The 22,171-nt window shown below is 40.9% G+C and overlaps 1 protein-coding gene across 3 annotated transcripts in view; it reads left to right on the top strand.

Annotated features, from left to right (window-relative positions):
* The window catches only part of ATP2C1 (ATPase secretory pathway Ca2+ transporting 1), a 108,439-nt gene that overhangs the window by 43,332 nt on the left and 42,936 nt on the right, over positions 1–22,171 (top strand). For 2 of the 3 annotated variants that reach the window (XM_075827122.1, XM_075827121.1), the window contains exons 2-7: positions 12,525–12,635; positions 13,668–13,784; positions 16,187–16,276; positions 17,476–17,511; positions 18,431–18,492; positions 19,527–19,635. In XM_075827122.1, the coding sequence (XP_075683237.1) occupies positions 12,525–12,635; positions 13,668–13,784; positions 16,187–16,276; positions 17,476–17,511; positions 18,431–18,492; positions 19,527–19,635 (525 nt within the window). Of the gene's footprint in view, positions 1–10,963; positions 11,039–12,524; positions 12,636–13,667; positions 13,785–16,186; positions 16,277–17,475; positions 17,512–18,430; positions 18,493–19,526; positions 19,636–22,171 lie in introns of all 3 variants that reach the window. The other variant, XM_075827123.1, reaches the window with a different exon arrangement.

Raw genomic sequence — 22,171 nt, 5'->3', positions numbered from 1 at the left:
TCCCCTGTATTGTTTTTGCCAGCTTCATGAACAGGGCGCACAATCTGATAAATCTGGCTTAGGCTAAAACTAACGGCAACTAGAAAAGAGGTGAAAAATGTTACGTTGTGCCCACTCTTTTTTTTTTTTTTTCTGACCCCTTTGTATGTGTTTGGAAAACGTTGGGCAGGGGCTTCATAAACTTCTCATTTGACCCAACGCTAGTTACATTGTTAGAAAGTCCTTACAAAACCAGTCTGTGGTAAGTAACTCGGACAAGGTTTGACCAGCCAGAGCTAGCTAGACCAGGAACATAGTTAGACTGGACCAGCTACTTCAGATACTAACCTGTAACTGGACTGACCGGTTGTAAAGTTTTAATGGACAGCCTAGGGCCCTGTTCACATTACTAATCTCAACAAGTGCCATTCGACTTTTTATTTTTTTCTATTATTTATTGAATAGTGTAGAAACTTACGTTATTCTTTAAAAAAAAAAAAAAGTATGCTGTTTACCTGTCAAAAGGGCACACTTTTGGTTGGCATACATTTGGCCCATAGAAACTTATGGGGTATATTAGCACATGTTCATGCGGCATTAATTTGCCAATGGGAAAGTTTGCTGTGGATATAAAATATCCCATTCATATGCATTGTCGGCAGAATGTTAGCAGATCCTGACCGCATCCTGTGCGTGTGAACATGGCCTTACAGTAGATGTTTGGATACAGCTGATCAATAGTGTTGAACAAGTGAGACGCTGCCGTGTAATTCCAGACTGGTATAATTCATGAGGGAGGAGTTAGTGACGGGAGATTAATGATGTCATTGCAGTGCAGACCAGAAGACCTTACCATTGGGTATAAATAAGAGTCAGAAAAAAAAGAAATGAGCCGTCTTGAATCTGAAGGGCAAAATATCATAGAGCTTTGCGGCCAGTTAGACTTCTCCACGAGCCAAGTTATGTTTTTAAGAATATTCATAGACATCCCTAGAAAATAACCTGAAATATAGACACCAGTGGGACATTTTCAGGGCACATTAACTCCTTGTCCATTAGGTACGCAGTGGTTCAGAACGCACTAGACTATGTAGGTGCATGAATAGGGTCCCAACCCATTCGTAGTGAGAATAAGTGTTTGGCACACAACTGAAGTTTTATGAATTAATCTTGATTTCATTTCACGTGGTTGTAGATGCCAGAGGCTTAGTGCAGCGTTTCGGTCCTTACATGACCTTCATCAGGCACTGTACCGTTCTGGTTGCTGGTAAATCCAGTAGTTGGCGCTCCGTTCAGCATAGCGGCTGACCTCTGTTGTTGGCGCTCTTCCGAACGGAGCGCCAACTACTGGATTTACCAGCAACCAGAACGGTACAATGCCTGATGAAGGTCATGTAAGGACCGAAACTTTGCACTAAGCCTCTGGCATCTACAACTACTTGAAATAAAATCAAGATTTCTTCATAAAACCTCCGTTTTGTGTGCCGAATACTTATCCTAATGGACAAGGATGAGAAATTGTATAGGCCCATCTCTGTCTCTAGTGTTTAATCTCTTCCCCTCCAACCTATTATTTATACCCTTAGAAGCCTTAACACTTCTTATAATTAATTAGTCTGTAGTCTTGGGCTTCTATCTTGCATTTGACCCTACAGTAGAGCAGAAGATGGTTCTTTTTATGTTACGCAAGTGAAGGTGGTCTAGACCAAGATTATGTAATGTCTATGCACAGAGCTCATTGCCTCCTGTGCCTTTACCAGGAACACGTGAACTGTAATGGCCTCTTGTAATATTTCCTACTCTGGTTCCTTGATGTATTTATTAGTAAATATATGCCCCCCCGGTTTCATTAGTGCTATTTACATTTTACGGCTAAAGCGAATTTTTTTATGTTTCTAGGTTATGTTGAAGACTTTTTTTTTTTTTTTTTTTTTTTTAAAGTGCCGTTCTGGGCCAGAGGTTGTGTTTTGGTATTGTAGTAAGCCAAAACTAGGAGATGGTCCATAACACGGTAGCTCCCGACTTCTCGAAATATTTCATCAAAATGTGTTCAGCCGTTTCCGGCCACGTTGTAAATCGGTGGCTGGATCCCAGCCGCTGAAGGTAGGATGGGGTTCAGGGGGGGCCCCCGTTCTAGAGATAGGTAGGGCCCACATCTTTTGAACGTTTATGGCATATCCCATGAAAATGCCATAAATGTCCAAGATGTGAAATGGGGTGTTAAACCGTGTACTGCTGGTTAAAGGCAGGAAAGTCATAACTAGGTGGTGGTGTCAGGGAACAGGTTTAGTTCTGATCTACAGTTATTTGCACATTCTGTTCTGTCAAAACATCAAGTACTTTAAGAAGAAAAAGTTCAGTGAACAAAAGGGTGTGCCAGGCAGTTCAATATTTTCGTGGAAAAATGTTGAGCTGTTTAATTTTTTTTTTTCTCTGGTACTTTTCTGTTTTTGAAGAGTGTGTATATTTTGCATACTAAGTAATGCGATCTTGGTCAAGTGTGTTGACTATCAGCCGAGCCTGGCGATCCTCAGTAGCTGCAGCCAACATTATATTTTTAAGTGTCAAAGCTTTTTTTGAAATTTGTCAGCAGTATTTTGTGAATTTCTCCTTCGCTGTAAATCTGATTATAATTTGTGTATTTACTAAGTTCACCCTTGCTTGGGAGTCTTGGCTCTTATAAATCCCAGAGCCAGATAGGCACTCCTATCAAATCTGTAGGTGCAATGGCTGACTTATGTTGTTGTCAAGCATAGGACACTTGTCGACATTCTTATGGCTACTATATAAGGCTTATCCTCTATTCACACTACGTAGATGGACTACATCAGAGAGATAGTGTCCAATCTTATACAGTTTTTTTTTTTTTTGTTTTTTTTCTATGGGCCACTAATATATCCTAAGAGAATATTTAACAGGTCACACTTTTCAACACAGTTAAAGGGTAGCTAAATTTAAAAAAAACAAACAAAAAAAAAACTTTTGACATGTCAGTGACCTGTCACGTTTTGATCGGTGGGGGGTCCAAGCACTGAGACTCCTCCCCCCCCCCCATGCCAATCGCTAAAACGAAGCTGCACATTTATTTATTTTTTATTTTTTTGGCACCTCCTTTGGGCTTACGGAGCTCTATGGACACGTTTAGAGTGTACTTTGAGAGCTCTCCCGATGTACATGCTAAACAGACATTAGAAACATGATGTGAAACGGGTCGGAGTTGCTGACCGTGATACAGAATGTGTTCAACTGTGGTCGTGGCCGGTTGGGATGGTGGTGGAACTACCTTTTCCCCATGAATTATTTCGGCCCAGGTAGCTTTCATATACAGTTTTCTTATAGAAATGTAAGATCGTTCCCTATTCAGGCACATCGGCTGATAACGACTGAACTGATCATTGCATAGTGGAGAATGGGGAGGGGACAGGTACGCCATAAGGAGTTAACATTGAGATTAGAAACTATTTGATTTAGATTACAAAGCGCTGGTTTCCTTTGAACAAATATTTTACTATGCAAGGCCTGTCTCCGGCTGTTAGAAAATACTGCTGCCAAGCCCTGGTACTGCCACTGCTGTATGTTCAAGTAACAAAGACATGGTCTTCCTATTGTCTACCAGCAACGCTAACCATATCCCTCAACAGGAGTCTCAATTATGTTATTAGTGAGACACATTACTGATTTTATAATCATTAAAAAAAAAAAAAAAAAATACCAGAGCATAAATCGATACAAAAAAAATAAAAATTATGTAGCCCTTGGCTACGTCGGAGAATGTGTGTGTGTGTGTGTGTGTGTGTGTGTGTGTGTGTGTGTGTGTGGTTTTTTTTTTTTTTTAATCGCGATGCATGAGTTTATCTACTAAAACAAAAATTAGTTACTTAAAAAGTTTAGAGGTACGTGAGTTTGTGACGTAACGGATTTATAAATCATCTTAAAATAGAAATGGATGCTTTTTAATCTTTTGTATTTATGACCAGCAGGCTTTGGGCCCACATGGGCTACTCCACCGGTTTCACTTAGGGCTAAGCGAAGTGGTTAAGAACCAAGCGTGGTTGTTAACAAGTTAGGGTACGCTACGGATACACTCTTTTCTCTGACTTTTTTTCTTCCAATGAAACTCCTGACAGGAGAAGTTTGCGTTACTATTTACCTGTCTGTGTCATATGTACCTTATCGACAAAGGAAGCCCCTCCGTCAGGAGAAAATCATGAAATTTAAGGTGACAAAGCGGACATGGTATTATATAGGGGAGAACAGTGCAGGTACTGGTAAATCTAGAGGACTGACATGCCACTACAAGAGGAGGAAGTGATCGTACTCCGCTGTCTCCATATCTCCCATAGGCTGTAATGGCGAATTACCATGCCTGGCCCCTTCCCCACTGAAAACCGGGACCAGTCAGCCCTATTCTCTAAATCATTGGTTGGACACCCATCGATCAATGTTTCATGACGTATCTAGTGGATCTGCTGTAAAAATGTTGTCTTATGAGTCAGGTTTGTTTCTTCTTCGATTTTATATCTGGGTACTGCTCCGAATTTTTGTTTCTATTTTAGACTGGGGTAATTTAACGCAGGTTAGAGGCACTATTGTATTGAATGCATGGTTCGTTAATATTGTTCATACAATGCCGTGAAAAACGACCTGTTTTTGGGCATGCTGCTTTTTTTTTAATTCTTACATTTCTATGCAATGTATCTGCAAAATAATGTAGTAATTTTTTTTTTTTTTTCACACTAGCCACTGGAGCTTTGACAACAGGCTGACGTTTTTTTCTTCACTGGTTTACAAAATAGAAAAGAAATCTCACATATATACATTCTCATTTGTCGTATTTAAATATGCAAAAATATCTCGTGACGAACGCCAGGCAGAGCTTATCGGACACCGCTTGAAGAGGTCAGGGTGCTCCTTCCAACTATTTTTACACCAAAGTATAAAAGTAGCCGAGCAATAGAAAGAAAGTGAATGTACATAAGACAATGCGGTCATTACTGGTCTGACGACTTCTCCTGTACAGTCATCCCGCAGCTTCATTAAACATTCTCCGCTCGTTGGCTGTTTATTAATCACCGATACTAGATGGCAATTTGCGAAGTTGGTTCAACTCCCTAGTGCTAAAGGATTGTTTTTTCACTCCGCTTGGCGTCTGCTTTGAAGTAATTATTTTCACTCCATTCCTATTTAACATTCACAGGTTGCAACATCCACCCCCCTATGAGTCAACCTTTCATTTTCCCAAGCTTAATTAAAAAAAAATATATACAACATAAAAACATTTCAAGGCTCTTTTAAAAAATCATCCTCTAAAATTAATAAATTTTACATTACAGCTTCTGTCTTTTGCATTTATTGGGAAAACCCATTTAAATCATTCCCCGACTTTCCCATACTGCCTAGTTCTGCTACAAGATCAAGGCATAGGTATATTTATTTGGGGAGGTTCTGGTGAAAAAGGTGGGTGGCAACCCCTGTAACACATGGCGCTGTTTGAAAATCCATGGATTTTACAGCGGATTGTACCCGATTCTCACAATGGGGTAGGGACATTGGGTTTCAAATCCAGAACACATCGGTAGCAGGTTGTGGACTTGTTTTCACTGCTTGTGGATGAGGTTTTCTAAACCACATATGCTTTCATTGTGCTGCACCGAAAATATAGAAAGACTTCACGTGTGAACATGGCTTTATTGAGGCTATCCCAATTGGACAACCTTCGTCAATGTGCACAATTATGCATGTGGACCGCATAGAGGTAAGTCCACTGCTCGGGATCAGCCTCCTATTAGTCAGAGCGGAGAGTTGTAGGAAATAGTGGCTCTGGTGGATATGACATGGAGAGTTTCTAGTGTAGAATCCTTTACTCGGGTCATAGAAATGGGTTGCGTTCGTTCCCTGGAAAATAACCAATGTCAGAAGTGTCTGGTAGCCACTTATCTCCTCTTCCATTGGAAATGAACACGCACACTTGGCAAGTATGCCGTGCTATGTTTATAGGGGGAATATAGGTACGACCGTTATGTAAAGTTTATCGCTTGTTCTAGGGAATGAAAAGCAAGCAAATAGGTTGGTGAGGTGACATGGAAAAAAAGTCTGGTCTGGCCTTATTGCTGTTCTTTCTGCAGGAGAACAATGGATGAATTATTGTTTAGAAACAAGTGACCAAAGCGGCTGAGACATGTTGATGTTTCCCGAGCAACAATGTCTGAGGTGATGTTGAACAATGAGCAAAGGGCAGTGGTGGGCGGCATTCACAAGGCAAGAGAAAAGGCCGCATGTTAATTCACTCTTGCAATCGTCCAGATGCCCAGTAGGTGTTTGTGTCTTTTTTTATTTTTATTTTTTTATTCTGAAAACACATTTGTCAGTCTGCAAGACTTTTACAAGACTATTTGTTACAAGATTTTTCTGAAAACCATGGTAGGGAAAACATTACCCCATCTTCTAGTCCCTTCCAGACTCGGAGTACCAGATAATAGGACTGGGCTTTACTATCTCCGTTCTACTAGTTATGCTGCTCCAGTGCTCATCCACTCCTGTGTTGCAAGATAGGTTTGTGAACGGTGCTGATTGGTGGTTTGTATTAAGGGCAAAGACTCTGCAACCTTATTACCATCACTAACTGGGAATTTCATGTTACTATGAAATGGCCACGGTGAGGAATGGAAAATAAATATGGGAAAATAATTAATTACAGTTTACAACACAATGTATTCTAGTCCATGCGTATTGCTAAAGACTAGAGTGGAATTAAAGCTTTGTTTATACTTGCCAATGACTCAAGTCAGGCCTGAAAGCTTGGACTTTTGTCACGTTACATGTCCTTTAAGCACTTCCACCCCACGTAGATTAACGGGCTGCAGCACTGGTCCTTCCCCGCAGCTTGGCATCTCCCAGTATAGGCTGCTACGAGCAGCCTTAGTACTGGGGGAAAACATTGGGTCGGATAACAGTGGTGATCCCCGTCGATTAACCCCTTAAATGCAGCGGGCAATAGCGACCGCCGCATTTAAGTTGTTCTAACATTGGCACCACGTGGCACGATTGTTGCTATGGCAACCGGAGGCCTAACAAAGGCCTCCAGTCTGCCATCTACGGAAGGCGATAAGGTCCTGCCTCCAACAAGCCCCCTGTCAGTGTGAAACTGACAGGTATAATACCCTGCTATACATAAGTATTGCAAGGAATTCTAACAACGTTCCAACAGTTGGATCTTCAAGTCCCTAGTGGGACTAAAAAAATAAAGTTAAAGTTCAAAGTAATAAAATGAAAAATCAACCTTTTTTCTTTTATTATTAGAAAAAAAAAATAAACCATGCATAATTGGTATCGCCACGTCCGTAACGGCCTGAACTATAAAAATATAATTTAATCTATCCCGCATGGTAATCACCATAAAAAAAAACTATACCAGAATTGCTATTTTTAGTCGCTTCAGCTCCCAAAACATGTAATAAATAGGGATCAAAAAGTTGCATGTACCCAAAAATTAGACCAATAAAAACTATCGTTTGTGCTGCAAAAACCAAGCCCTCACCCAGCTTCCTTGATGGAAAAATAAAAAGGTTATAGCTCTTAGTATGTGGTGACAAACATTTTTTATTTTTTAAAACCATGATTTTATCATGCAAACACTGTAAAACAAAAACTGTATACATATGGTATTGCCGTAATTGCATCGACCCACAGAATAAAATTAAATGTCATTTATAATGCACAGTGAACGCCGTAAAAAAAAAAGAAGAAACAATAGAAGTTTGCACAGCCTAATTATACTAAATTCAGCAAAAAAACCTGTGGGATAAAAATGCTCACTACACCCCAAGATTCTTTTAGGGCTGTAGTTTCCAAAACAGTGGATACCCCCCAGAAGTGACCCTTTTTTGTGTGTCTCAGGGGCTTTGCAAATGCGACACGACACCCGAAAACCAATCCAGCAAGCTTGAGCTCCAAAAGCCAAATGGCGCTCCTTCCCTTCTGAGCCCCGCCGTGTGCCCAAACAGCTGTTTATTACCACATATGGGGTATTGCTGTAATGAGGAGAAATTGTGTTACAAATCTTGGGGTGCTTTTTTCTTTAGCCCTTGTCAAAATTGATAATTTCTACGTTTTATTGGGAAAAAAAATAAATTTTCATAATTACGGACTAATTCCACTAAATTCAGCAAAAAACCTGTGGGGTTAAAATGCTCCTTATACCACTCTATAAATTCCATGAGGGGTGTACTTTGCCAAATGGGTTCTTTTTGGGGGTGATTCCACTGTTTTGGCAACACAAGACCTCTTCAAACAGGACATGCTGCCTAAAATATATACTAATAAAAAGAAGGCCCCAAAATCCTCTAGGTGCGCCTTTGCTTCTGAGGCCTGTGTTTTGTCTATTAGCACACTAGGGCCACTTGTGGGATATTTCTAAAACCTGCAGAATCTGGGCAATAAATATGGAGTTGCATTTCTCGAGTAAGACCTTTTTGTTACAGTAAAAAAAAAAATTGATTAAAAATGCATTTTCTGACAAAAAAGAAATTTGTAAACTTCACACCTACTTTGCTTTAATCCCTGTAAAACACTTAAAAGGTTAAACTTTCTAAATGCGCTTTTGAAAACTTTGAGGGGTGCAGTTTTTAAAATTGGATGACTTGTGGGGGTTTCTAATATATAGGGCCCTCAAAGCCACTTCAGAATTGAACTGGCCCCTATAAAAATAGGTTTTGAAATTTTTCTTGAAAATGTGAAAAATTTCTGCTAAAGTTCTAAGCTTTGTAACGTCCTAGAAAAATAAAAGGACGTTCAAAAAACGATGCCAACATAAAGTAAACGTATGGGAAATGTTAATTAGTAACTCTTTTGTGTGGTATTGCGATCTGTTTTGCAAGCAGATACATTTAAAATATAGAAAAATACTAATTTTTGCACATTTTCTCTAAAGTTTTGGTGTTTTTCACAAACAAATACTGAATTTATTGATCACATTTTTCCACTAACAAGTACAATATGTCACGAGAAAACAATGTCCGAATCGCTTGGATAGGTAAAAGCATTCTGGAGTTATTACCACATAAAGTGACACATGTCCGATTTTGAAAAAATCGTCTGCGTCCACATGGCCAAAGCGGGCTCAGTCCTAAAGGGGTTAAGGGGTATGGTACCAGATCTAAGTAGAAGAGCTAGATGTGCTTGTGCAGCAGAACGTCTGGAAGAACAAGGTCATCGAGCCCGCCTCAGTGGGGCATGCTGCTGGGCTTGATCAATTTGGGGACCGAGTCTGGTATTTGCACTGGTCATTTAATAGGGAGCTGTACGTACTGAGGTTATTTAGCTGCATGTAGGCAATGTACTGGCAAACGTTCAGATGGCATGTACTGTATTTGTATGGCATATTTGCCCTTCACTTTCCTGATGTGTACTTTAGTTCCTTCAACTACGCACAGAGGGCTATGTTTACAGTGCCTCTAATTTAATTTTGGAGAGTTCTTTAGGCCGTGTTCACGTATTGTTTTTATTTTTAAAGGGGCTCTGTCACCACATTATAAGTGGCCTATGTTGTACATGATGTGATCGGCGCTGTAATGTAGATTACAGCAGTGTTTTTTATTTAGAAAAACGATCATTTTTTACGGAGTTATGACCTATATTAGCTTTATGCTAATGAGTTTCTCAATGGACAACTGGGCATGTTTTACTATATGGCCAAGTGGGCGTTGTGGAGAGAAGTGTATGACGCTGACCAACCAGTGACCAATCAGCGTCATACACTTCTCTCCACAACGGTTTTTTTCCCCGCGGTCCTTGCGTTATCTTCAATGGTGAAAAGCACAGCGGAAATAGAAGTGCAGGCAGTTTGAAAATCCTATAGGAATTCTGAGGCAGATTTTTTTTCTGACTTGCAAAAAACTCTGTGAACGTGGCTTTGTTTCTAGCAACGGTTTCCTTTTGTTTCAGCTCTTCTGATTTAAACAGTTGTATTAGGCAGGCTTTCTTCGCTTCAGGGCCAGCATCTGCACCCGGCGATCCCGGGCAAGTGCCGGGGCCCACTGCCCTTGGGGGGGGGGTGGAGGCCCCACTCGGCCGATGGGTGCACTGCCGTCAAGGCTCCTCTAGAAGCGGAATCCCTGACCAGAGCGTTGCCGGGATTCTGCTCCTAGAGGGAGCCCTTGACATCCCTGTCCATATATGGACCGCGACATCAGGGGCTCCTTCTGGAGTGGAATCCCTGGCCAGAGCGTCGGCAATTCTCTGGCTGAGGATTTCGCTCCTGGTGGAGCCGTGACGGCAGAGCACGGATATGGACAGTGACGTCATGGGCTCCTTTGGGACCGGAATCCACGGCCGGAGCGTTGCCAATGCTCTCACCAGGTATTCCTCTCCTGGAGAAGCCCCTCGGGTCACTTTCCATATGTGTAGAGTGACGTCAGGGATTCCTTCAGGAGACTAATCCCCTGCCAGAGCGTCGGCAACGCTCCGGCTGAGGATTTCAGTTCTATAGGGATCCCCCAAAGGCATTATCTACAGGGAGGGACAAAGGGATGCGTCGCCATGTACGAGGGGGCGGCGTGCGTCGCCATGTACGAGGGGGCGGCGTGCGTCGCCATGTACGAGGGGGGGGGGGGCGTGCGGCGCCATCTACGAGGGAGCTGTGTATATATGGGGGCATAAACAGGGCCAAAATTCTATATTAGTGCCGCCGTGAGTTCCTCGCAAAGAGGCCCGCGAAGTCTGTGTCACCGAAGGGCCCACATAAACGTGGAGCCGGCCCTGCTTGGCTTCAATGGTATTTCTTGGTAATAATTTATTTTTGTGGTTACACAAGAAGAGATCAGGGAGAATCCTACTTTGTGAAGAAAAGCAACTCTTGTGCTTTATTAATCTCAATGGAATTGCTGACTATTATGTGATGTTTAGTTTGTTAAATTATAAAATTCACGAGCACACGACACAGATCGTTCTTTTTACTTGATTATTTATTTCCCATTGTTTCATATAGCACCAACCTATTCCTTAGCGCTTATTCACATCAGTTCCTGTGACCAGTGGCGCTCATAATCTGACTTTTCTAAGGGTAGGTTTTACACGCTACAATTTTCTATGTGAACTGATTCATTCTATCCATATCTAGCGATAATCACGGCCATCGTAATTGAAATAAATCTCGAATGTTATTAATTGTAAAAATTCACATCCTATCAAAAAATCGCTGCTTGTAAACTCTGGTAAATTAGGTTTGCAATCATAATAATCTGATCACAAATTGGATCTACAATTAAAATCTGCGATTCCAACCTTACAAGCAAACATACCGGAGGAAATCCTAGGGGAACAAAGTACAACTCCATGCAAATTCTGCCGTCCCTAGATATTTTAACCCAGTGCTAACCATTGAACATGGTGGTATCTGGCCTGAAAAATAGTTTCATATCTTGGCAGTGGATGTGGACGTAAGGGTTAAATAATTTATAAAAGTCAGTGTATCCTTTAGACTCTAGCTGCCTTAGGTTGGGAGATTGTATCAGTGAAGGAAGTTGAATTTTTGGTGCCGTTGTCTGGAGGAGATGATAAATTTTTGTATTTTGGAGCTTTCATTTTGATAGTATGCCTCTCCATAATAAGGACGATCATATCTATGTTCTTTCAGTTTAATCACGGTGTGTGGACAAGACTCGGCAGCCGAGAAGTTAGAGCAGAAAATGCAGGTTTTATCTTTACCTGCTGATAGCCTGGCTTATTGGAATTGAGAAATTGACAAAGACTGATCTTTTCAGAATTGTGTGACAAAAAAAAGCATGGTTGATAGGAGAGAACTTTTAGGAACCACATCAACCCTCTAAATAAAAACATGTCACTGTAAAGGTCTGTTCTACATTGGGACATTTAGAACGCCCCTATAACGCTAAACATTTGGGTGCAGTTGTGCCTTCAAAATATTTGCCTAAACTGATGATCGTGTTGAAAACTAGCTTTTATCCCTGTACCAATTTATCAGCGAGGAATCACGCGGCATTGTCCTGAATCCTTGATCCAAGAAGAGCTGGTTCTAGTGACGGGTTACTTGTGTGTTTTTTTTTGTTTTTTTTTTTAGGTTTCATGGGCATGAGTAATGTGGAGCTTATTTAAAGGCCGTTATTGATTCCTGAACCGAGAAGAAAAGCTGGGTGTTTTGGTGAATCAATCTCTGCATGATTTCAGGAATCCTTCTTCGTTCTAAATTGAACGTAAAAAATTTTGTGCACATGCCGGATGTTGTAAAAATACTCAAATGACTGCACAGGGAAACCAGATCAGATCACAGGAGCCAAGAAGCCGATACACCTAGAAATTTGTTGCTGATGCCTGTTTTTGGGTTTTCTATTGATTATTAATGAGATCTTATTGTATGGCTGCTAAAACCCTACTGGCTCCTGGAGTGGTTTATCTGGCCTCTAAAATCGACATGAATTTGCGCACTTCTATACCCAATAAATATATACATTTCCACGTAGGAAATTTCTTTCATTTGTGACATCTTATTTTGAAAGCCCTTTTGAACCCATTGTTTTATCCTCTTCCAGGCATCAACATTTCAGGATACCTCGACCACTGAGGATGTTACAATGATTCCTGTATTGAGTTCAAAAAGAGCAAGTGAATTGCCGGTCAGTGAAGTTGCCTGGATTCTTAAGGTAAGAGAGAGCAACTAGATTGTGAGCATGGTTTTCAGCCCGCTAAGCGGCCGTATTCGGGGGTCCATATCACATGTATCCTGTGTACTTCAGGGTACCTCCATGTTACCTAAATAAAGTTGAAATAGTTAGAGGTCTTCCAGTTTTATGTGAATAATGCTTATTAAAAAGTTGAGCAACATTGTTTAATGTCTCACTGATCTCTCACCGTGAATTGAGGATAAAAAAGTGGTGACCAAATTTAGCTTGCACAGTTTATGCAGTGTTTTTTTTTTTTTTTTTAAGGAAGTATGCGCTACCCCCCCCCCCAAAAAAAAATAGCCGCGTACTCTTTATATACGGATATAGAGTAATTCAGTGGCCACGTGACCATATGTTGGAGCTTTCAGAAGTGTAGTGATTTAATTCCTCCAATTGCCATATACCAATAAGGGACAAGGTGTTCACCGATCCAGGAAGTGTCCTGCACTTTCATACCGAACATCTCCCCGTCCTCTCCCCTTTTCACTTGACTGATGTCTCATCTGCTGCGTAATACACTTCTCCAGCCAAGCAGATGAGCCGAGATCTCTGTCAAGTCCATAGGGGGCGGGGAGGTGTTAGGGATGAAAGCGCAGGACAATTCTGGGATCCCTAATTAGAATTTAGTGCCTGGAGGAATGAATCAACTTTTTTTTACACTTTTGAAAACCCCAACATATGTAATAAAGTTATGTGGCCACTGCATTACTTAATACCTGTCTAACCGTGAAAGTGCCTGGGCGGTTGGCAATGGTGACAGTCCCACTTTAATTGTAGAATTAGGAATATATAAGGCATCAAATAGCTGTCACAACATACACGGTGATTGTCGCTCGTCGTCATGACATATTCGCATAATTTTTGTCGTTTCAACATTGATGGAGACGGGACACTTTTTTTTTTTTTTTTTAAATTTTTTTAAACTGGAACATTCTAACTCCCCTTCCCCCACAGAGTATCTTGACTTTAATATTTATTACATGTTTTATGGAAGTTCTCATTTTATCACAGGCTGATCTCCAGAGTGGGTTAACAAATTCTGAAGTCTGTCACCGGCGAACCACCCATGGATGGAATGAATTTGAAATCAATGAAGATGAGCCCTTGTGGAAAAAATATATTGCACAGGTGAGCAATACATATAGCAACCACAGCATCTAAGTGGTTAGACAGAGGGGGGCGGCTCCCTCTGTCACCCTTTTGATGCCCTGGTGGGAGCTGATGGATTGCCATGGCAGCTGGGGGCCTAATAATGGCCCCCAGGCCTTCCGTGGCTAAATGCAGAGCCTATTAAAATGCCGGTCAGTGTATTACTGACAGGCAATAATGCTTTGGTATAATGAGCCTAGCAAAGCAATTAGAAAAGTGATCCATACATAACATTGTCCCCTAATGGAAGTAAAAAAATTACTTATATCTAACTTTAAACACTTTAATTTATTTAATGTAAAAAAAAAAGTAGAAAACAAACCTGTATTTCCATAAAAAGTGGTTGTATTGTGCAAAAGTAAACGGAACCTGGTAGAGGTCTCAAAACTGCTGACAGAGCGATAAAGGGGAGGGCGTTTTACACATACAATGTTTAATTCACCTGGCACGTCGATCGCAAGTGTCATTATTTAGGGACTTTATGTGCCAGCCCTGCCCCTCTACTCTGAGTGATGGCTCTAGCAGTCTCCTGACTTCTCTGAGAAACCACTCTAGTGGCCAGAGTGTGGCACTTGCGACCGCCGCGCCAGGGGAATCAAATGTTGGTATCTTGGTCATGCAACTTGCATGACGGAGAAAACAGGTATGTTTAAAATGCTCCGCCCGCCCCCCACTCCCCTTTATCGCTCTGTCAGCAGTTTTGAGTCCTCAAACCTCCCGACTGGTTCCCCTTAAGAAAATGAAATAAATCCTATACATTTGGCATTGCCGCAATATTCACAACCTGAACATTAGGGTATGGTCATGCGTAGAAAGTGGAGTGGCTGAAAATGAAGGACATTTACCATCAGGGATGTTTGATATATCCAATGCGGGGCCTGCACCTATCTATAGAACGGGGCCCGTAAAACCCGTTCTACCTTTTTCTCCTCCTGCTGCCTCCCGGCCACTGCCTGACTATATGGTCGGGAGTTACGGAAACCGCGTAGCTTGCTGAGCTATGCTGTTTCTGTAAGTTCAATAGTAGTAAATGGGAGTTACGGAAACAGCGTATCATGCGAGCTACGCTGTTTCCGTAACTACCGTTCTGTTCTATGGGACTTCCGGAAACCGTATCTCTGTGAGCTACGCTTCTTTCTTCTTAAAGAGGCTCTGTCACCAGATTTTGCAACCCCTATCTGCTATTGCAGCAGATAGGCGCTGCAATGTAGATTACAGTAACGTTTTTATTTTTTAAAAACTAGCATTTTTGGCCAAGTTATGACCATTTTTGTAGTTATGCAAATGAGGCTTGCAAAAGTCCAAGTGGGCGTGTATTATGTGCGTACATCGGGGCGTTTTTAATACTTTTACTAGCTGGGCGTTCTGATGAGAAGTATCATCCACTTCTCTTCACAACGCCCAGCTTCTGGCAGTGCAGATCTGTGACGTCACTCACAGGTCCTGCATCGTGTCGGACACATCGGCACCAGAGGCTTCAGTTGATTCTGCAGCAGCATCGGCGTTAGCAGGTAAGTCGATGTAGCTACTTACCTGCAAACGCTGATGCTGCTGCAGAATCAACTGAAGCCTCTGGTGCCGATGTGTCCTCGCTCGTCTGACACGATGCAGGACCTGTGAGTGACGTCACAGCAGTGATCAGGCAGAAGCTGGGCGTTCTGAAGAGAAGTGGATGATACTTCTCATCAGAAAGCCCAGCTAGTAAAAGTATTAAAAACGCCCCGATGTACGCACATAATACACGCCCACTTGGACTTTTACTTTTAAACACACCCACTTGGACTTTTGCAAGCCTCATTTGCATAACTACAAAAATGGTCATAACTTGGCCAAAAATGCTCGTTTTTTAAAAATAAAAACGTTACTGTAATCTACATTGCAGCGCCGATCTGCTGCAATAGCAGATAGGGGTTGCAAAATCTGGTGACAGAGCCTCTTTAAAGGTCGGAATACACAATACTAGTTATTTTAGAGTTTAGGCCTTGTTCACGCCAGCGTCAGGTTCTATTCATGGGTTCCGTTAGACCTTTCCGTCAGAGGAACCCATGAACGCAAAGCCAAACGGAAACGATAGCTTCCATTTGCATTACCATTGATGTCAATGGTAATGCTTTCGTTGCAATTGGTTTCCGTTCTGTAAGGTTTCTGTTTTTTTAGCAGAAACAATAGCGCAGTCGACTGCGCTATTTCCACCAAAAAAAACGAAAACCTTACGGAACGGAAACCAATTGCAACGGAAGCATTACCATTGAAATCAATGGTAATGCATAGAGAAGCCATGGTTTCTGTTCATGGGTTCCTCTGACTGACTGAGTGGCCTAATACAGTTTTTCTTATCTTGCATTGGCAACTTGAATTATTATTTTATTTTTTCATTTCAGTTTAAAAACCCACTTCTTATGCTCCTGCTGGCCTCCGCTGTCATCAGTATCTTAATGCATCAGTTTGATGATGCTGTCAGTATCACCGTGGTAAGTTGCTGGTCTCTCTGACTCTTCCTGTATATAGGTTTTGTACAAATTCTCAACCTAGTCCATGTAGCTACCTTTTTTTTATGTGCTTGGGTAAAAAAAACAAAAGTATAGTCCTAAGTTCTTCTACACCTACAGTCCGTTTACATGGATGAATTGTGTGCCTTGTGACCATCCATGTTTTTGCAGCACTGCAATGTGATGCTGAACTTGTTTGAAAGGAACAAAAGCCCCCGTGTTTCCTTAAATTATCAAATGGGTATTTAGAAATCTCCCCCAATTGTAATCACCCGGGTGCTCCGGATTAGTAGTGATATCCTCTCCGGGAGCAACTTGTATGGAAAAACTTCACCCAAAATAGATTTCTTGTGGCAAAAGTTTTCTGTTTTCTTTTCTTTCGGGCACTTTGTGTTTGGGTCTATATAACAGCAGGGCTGTGAACAATCGTCTAGTTCCTGTGATCGTTCCCAAGGTTCTGACAGAAAGCACAGTTGATCTCTTTTCACCTATGCCTGTACTGGCCATTTTTTTTCCGTGCTGTTTATCAAATTGCTTCTTGATTGTTCGCTTTTTGTACGTATGAATATTCCAACAACCCACATTTGCTTGTTTGTTCACAATAAATGTCATTGTGCGCCCTGATGCCATGTTGGCAGGTAGACTTTGTCCGCACACACATAATAGGACACGTTTATTTGCTGCATATTTATTTCTGGTGTAGCACTGATCGTTTTGATTTTTTACGTTCTTTTATATTGTCCTTTTGTGCACCTGTCAGTTCAAGGCTTGTTGAATTTGCCCAGGGCACAATGCTCCATAATATGCAGGACATGGTGATACTGTGACCTGCCGGAGCTATTGCAGCACAGCGGGGGAAGCTCGTACATATAGGATGTAACGCTCTGTACAATGTTAATGGAGTAATTATGGCAAATTAATGGGAACCCCGTGCAGATGACTTGGAAAATAACTACAGACTAATAGACATTAATAGCCAAATTCTGTCTGTTTTTTAAATATCAGTTTCATGTTCGGAAGTCTATAAGCTCATATTCCATTCCTGTTCTTAAAGGAGGTGTCATTTGTATTCCAATATCTTCTGGTGGCGAGAATTGCTCCCATCATTTGTATGTAATCGTTGTAGGGGATTTATATCTTATTTTTTTTATTTGTTACCTTCTCTCTTTTTTTTTTGCTAGGCAATACTTATAGTTGTCACCGTCGCCTTTGTTCAGGTAAGGGAATGTTTTAATATATACATACTCTAGACTCGTGTGAAAGTATTAAAATGTCAGTGTTTGTTTTCTCTTTGGGTTATTGGTATTTATGTATAGTAGTTGTAGCATTCTGATCTGTAATAAAAGTGGTACATCGTCAATGAAACTACGTAGCACACATTTAGAGCCTATTCACACGAACAAATGCAAACTCTGACGTGAAAAACATCCGTTTCCCACGTCCGAGTTGCACTTGTGCGGGACCCGTTTCATGGATCCCTCATAGACTTTATTCTATCAAGCGATCCGTCAAAACAGAAGAATTGGATATGTTCTATTCCCCTTCACACGTCCATTGTTTTCTCGGACCGTGTCAACAGCCCAATTGAAAAATGTGTCCGTGTGATGGCCGTTGTTTTAACGGCCGTGACACGGACATATACAACATTCGTGTGAATAAGCACATAAGCTCAGCATGTAATATGAGGGGGGGGGGGGGAATTGGTAGACGAAGATATAATTGAGATAGAATATCAAAATGTACCAGTGCATTTTCACTGAGTAATAGTGCCCACATGGTGCTACCATAGATGTAGTCATAGGCTGGGTAAATGGCTATTTTCCCTATCCCCAAACTGCTTAGGTTGCTGTTCAGTGGTCACATTTGCACCCTCTTGTGTAATTGTGCATTGACATCTTTTTCAGTTTTAATACAGATATAATCTATATAAACGGTCAAGTAACTTTGCAAATACATTGCATTATTATCTTGCACTAATCCGGAGTTTCAGCCTTTGCTATAGGCTTCAGAGCTGAAAGCCCTCAACATTCCTTGTTGATCCTATGTTAGCATGGGGCTTCTTCATTTAAGGAAAGTCAGCGATATACGAATTGTCCCCCAAAAAAATATATGTTCTGTTTTCTCTATCAATTTTAGGAGTATCGGTCTGAAAAATCATTGGAAGAGTTGAGCAAGCTCGTTCCCCCAGGATGTCACTGGTAAGATTTATTTCATGATTCGAACTAGAAGTGGAAATACACACATTGCCGCGCATTATTTGGTTTATAGCGTTTTGTTTATCACTGATTTACATAGTGTATGAGTCAACATTGGGTTAATTCTACACGCTGTCTGCTCAAGAGTGCAAATAATGTCCGAAATACAAATGAACAATTTGTTTTGCGGAGCGTTGATGGAATCCGCAAATTTAGCATTCTTTCCGTGCACAGGTTTTTTGTTTTTTCAAGGTTTGTATGGTCCGCACATAGTGCCCACAGTACTGTGTAAGCATATATGAAAAAAAGCCTTGCCCATCCTCTGTAATAGATTTGATGCTTAGACATGAGGTAAATACATAAAAAAACAACTTTTTGAAGAGTAAACTTATTGTTGATTAGAACATGAAAAACATAATGACTGTGTTGGTTGAATTTTTCACCCCTTTATAAAGGACAAATCTTAAAGGGGTCGTGCTTTTTTGCTTGGAGAAGCCATGGCCAGCCAGGCATTCGGAAGTGTAGTATTACATGGCGGCTATTCAGATAAGTGACCCTCCGCTCTGCCTTCTAGAAGGGGTTCCTAGCAGGGGGTTCCCCTCTAGGACATCCATATGCTCTAATATGGCAGGGGTTGTTTTCAGAAGGCAACCCTTTTTTTTTTTTTTTTTAAAGGAACACGAATTCTAGAAATAAATGATAACCGTAAACTGGAGAGAAACTATGTTCCTAAAACCAACAGTCTTGTAGAAATCCTGCATCTAGTTGTCTCACAGCCAGACACAGAAGACACAAAATGAGACAAAAGAGGATCAGAGAAAAGGAGGGGATTAACCCCTTAAGGACACGGCCAATTTTGGCCTTGAAGACCGAACAATTTGCACGTTAGGGTGTGGGCCGAAACTGGTGGGTTTGTCTGACATTTTATTTTATGTTAATGGCCGGCTTTAGAAGAAGACTGGACTGAAAGCGCTTAAAGAATATCATAAAATGATTGATGTATGTAAAAAAAAAAAAATAAATGTTTTTTTCTGTAGCATACGGGAGGGACGATTAGAACATACACTTGCCAGGGAATTGGTACCCGGAGATACAGTTTGTCTATCAGTTGGAGACAGAGTTCCTGCAGACTTGCGGTTATTTGAGGTGGGTGTTTCTATTTTTCTCTTCTTGACACAAAACTTATGGCTTTCAGTTTTCTTGTGAAGAAAGTACATCGTGACCCTGCGCCATTACTCTTCTCGGTAGCAATATCAAGTTCTACATGTTTAGAAAAAAAAAAAGTGTAATTGTTTTCAAGACTATTGTTAAAACTAGCAGTCGAAAAGAAAATGACCATTATTGAATTTCCACTGTTAAGGCCTCATGCACACGATCGTAAGGGTTTTTACTGTCTGCAAATATGCATCTGTAGCCGTCCACAATTGCAGAAGCGCCCGTTGTCTTCTATGGGCGAGTCTGTGCCGCAATTGCGGACGCGTTCCATATTTTGCGGATCATTTCTCCGTAATGGACACACATCTGTGAACATGTGTCCGTGGCCAATAGAAACGAATGGGTCCACAATTTAATTTGTAATTATGGGTTCATAATTATGGATACACTACGGTCGCGTGCATGGGGCATTGGTGTGTGGCTGTATTTAGATCACCTTCATAGACAGAACATAGCAGCTCTCTTCAATAAATAATAAAGGTTAACTTTTATAAAACTCATATAAGTAATTCCACCGTATAGCAGATCTCCAGTGAATGCCATAAAACTTCATGTGTAAAAGTCTCTATAAAACATTTATTTTTCTGTATTTAAAATTGAAAAAAAAAAAAAGTTTCAGACTTTTCACTCCCAGGTTCATTGATCATTCAATGTAGTATAAAAAAGTGGAGATGTCACCGATAGGGAGGAAATAACAGGGAATATGAATTTATGTGAAACCTGAGTGACTGTGTGACAAAACTATATCTTCATAGCTGCTATAAATGGATCCAGGATAATATAGCAGACATCTACAAGAGGGAGAGGAGGTCGGGAACATACCTGGCTGACAAATAAGGCAAACACGGCACATAGGGATAGAGCAAGAAGATTTCTCAGCACAACAACATTTTTATTTTTGAACAAATAAAACACTTTTTTTTTGTAGAGGACAATGGAGTAAAGAAGTGACTCATTGGAGCGTTGCCAAAGCTACAAATGGCAGACTCCACTTATTTTTTATTTTTTTTATATACCTATGGAATGTTTTTGTGTTTTACATAAATGGTCTGACAAATGCGCTAGGAAATGCATGGGAAATTTGCATAGCAGGAGCTCCTAGATTTTGATCATGTTAAAGATGTTTACTTTCAGTGGGTTAATGTCCACAATCACTTCATCCTGTAATGGTTCTTCACTGAGCAGGTTATGGCTGCTGGGCTTGTCAGCGATACAATACACGCTGAGCCGTTTTTGCTTTCATTCTAGCCAAGTAATAAGGCATTTACTGAAATGAGAAACCAGTGAAAAGAGCAGTGACTAAATATTGTCTGGGAACACGGTTCCATTAGCAAAAAAAACTTCAAAGAAAGCTAAAAAGCCTCAGCGGTCAACCCTCTGCTTCTATGGGTGCCATTGACGTCGTGGCTTTAAAACTATGAATTGAAAAGAGGACTGCTCCACATGGATCGAGGTGAATACCTTGTAAGGCATCGAAGTCTCTAACCCACAGTACAGAGATGAGCGACAAATGGGCAATTTAGATCATATTCTCTGGCGTCACGTGCATTAACCCGGTAAAGCTGACTGTGAATTTCAGCAAAAATTTGGTTTTCAGGTATAGATTTCTTACATGAAGAAATTCTCTTTCCAAAATATTATAATCACTATCCATATTCAGTATTGCTACTAAAGCTGTACTTTTTGTTAACAAGGTTTTAGGGCCTCTAAGGAAATTATATAAAAAGTTATATATTATATATTTTTTTTTCTACTGCTGTTCCCATACCGCTGTCACCGGGTCTTTTTAATACAGCCCAGTTTTTGATGTGCACCTCACAGGCTTCCTGCTCTACCTTCCCTATGCATGTTCTGTGCACATAATACTGTTAAAACTGAGAACTCTCTGCTCCATTTTAGCTGCTTCCTCCTGCATTGGGACCCGAGGACCGAATTAACGAAAGGGAGCACCTTATTATATGCAGGGGGTGTGCAGAGCAAGGAGTATGTGAGGTGCAGCTTCAACCAATAGCTGCTAAATACGGAGTAAAGTCGCCGAAGGGGTAAACTTCTCCTATACAGCCTAGTAACATGCGGCCGTTTTGTTATATCTTCTGGTGTTAAGGACCTTTAGTGTACAGAGCACTTTGAAAACTTTCGTTTAAAGTTAATGTGTCGCTAGAAATACATATTTTTTTTATTTAAACAGTATATACATGATTAGACATTGTTTTAATTTTTTCACAAGTCAGGAGATATTATACATTAGATTCTAATTTATAACATTTCAATGCGCTGGTCACTAGAGGGAGCAATTCCCAAAATTGCAGCATTGGCATGTGGCAAAGCAACCTCATTGCTATATGCTGCAAAATTGGAGAAGACACTCCCTCTAGTGTGCTCAAACAATCCCCCCTCCTTTATCCTGGCTAGTGCCAGGAGAAAGGAGGGGGTTGAATGTTCAAACCACCTACAGTGTGCCGCCATT

Source organism: Rhinoderma darwinii, chromosome 5 (genome assembly GCF_050947455.1).
Source record: "Rhinoderma darwinii isolate aRhiDar2 chromosome 5, aRhiDar2.hap1, whole genome shotgun sequence".
NCBI lineage: Eukaryota > Metazoa > Chordata > Amphibia > Anura > Rhinodermatidae > Rhinoderma > Rhinoderma darwinii.
The sequence above is the reverse complement of the archived record's forward strand: the minus strand, read 5'-3'. Positions and strand labels throughout refer to the sequence as shown.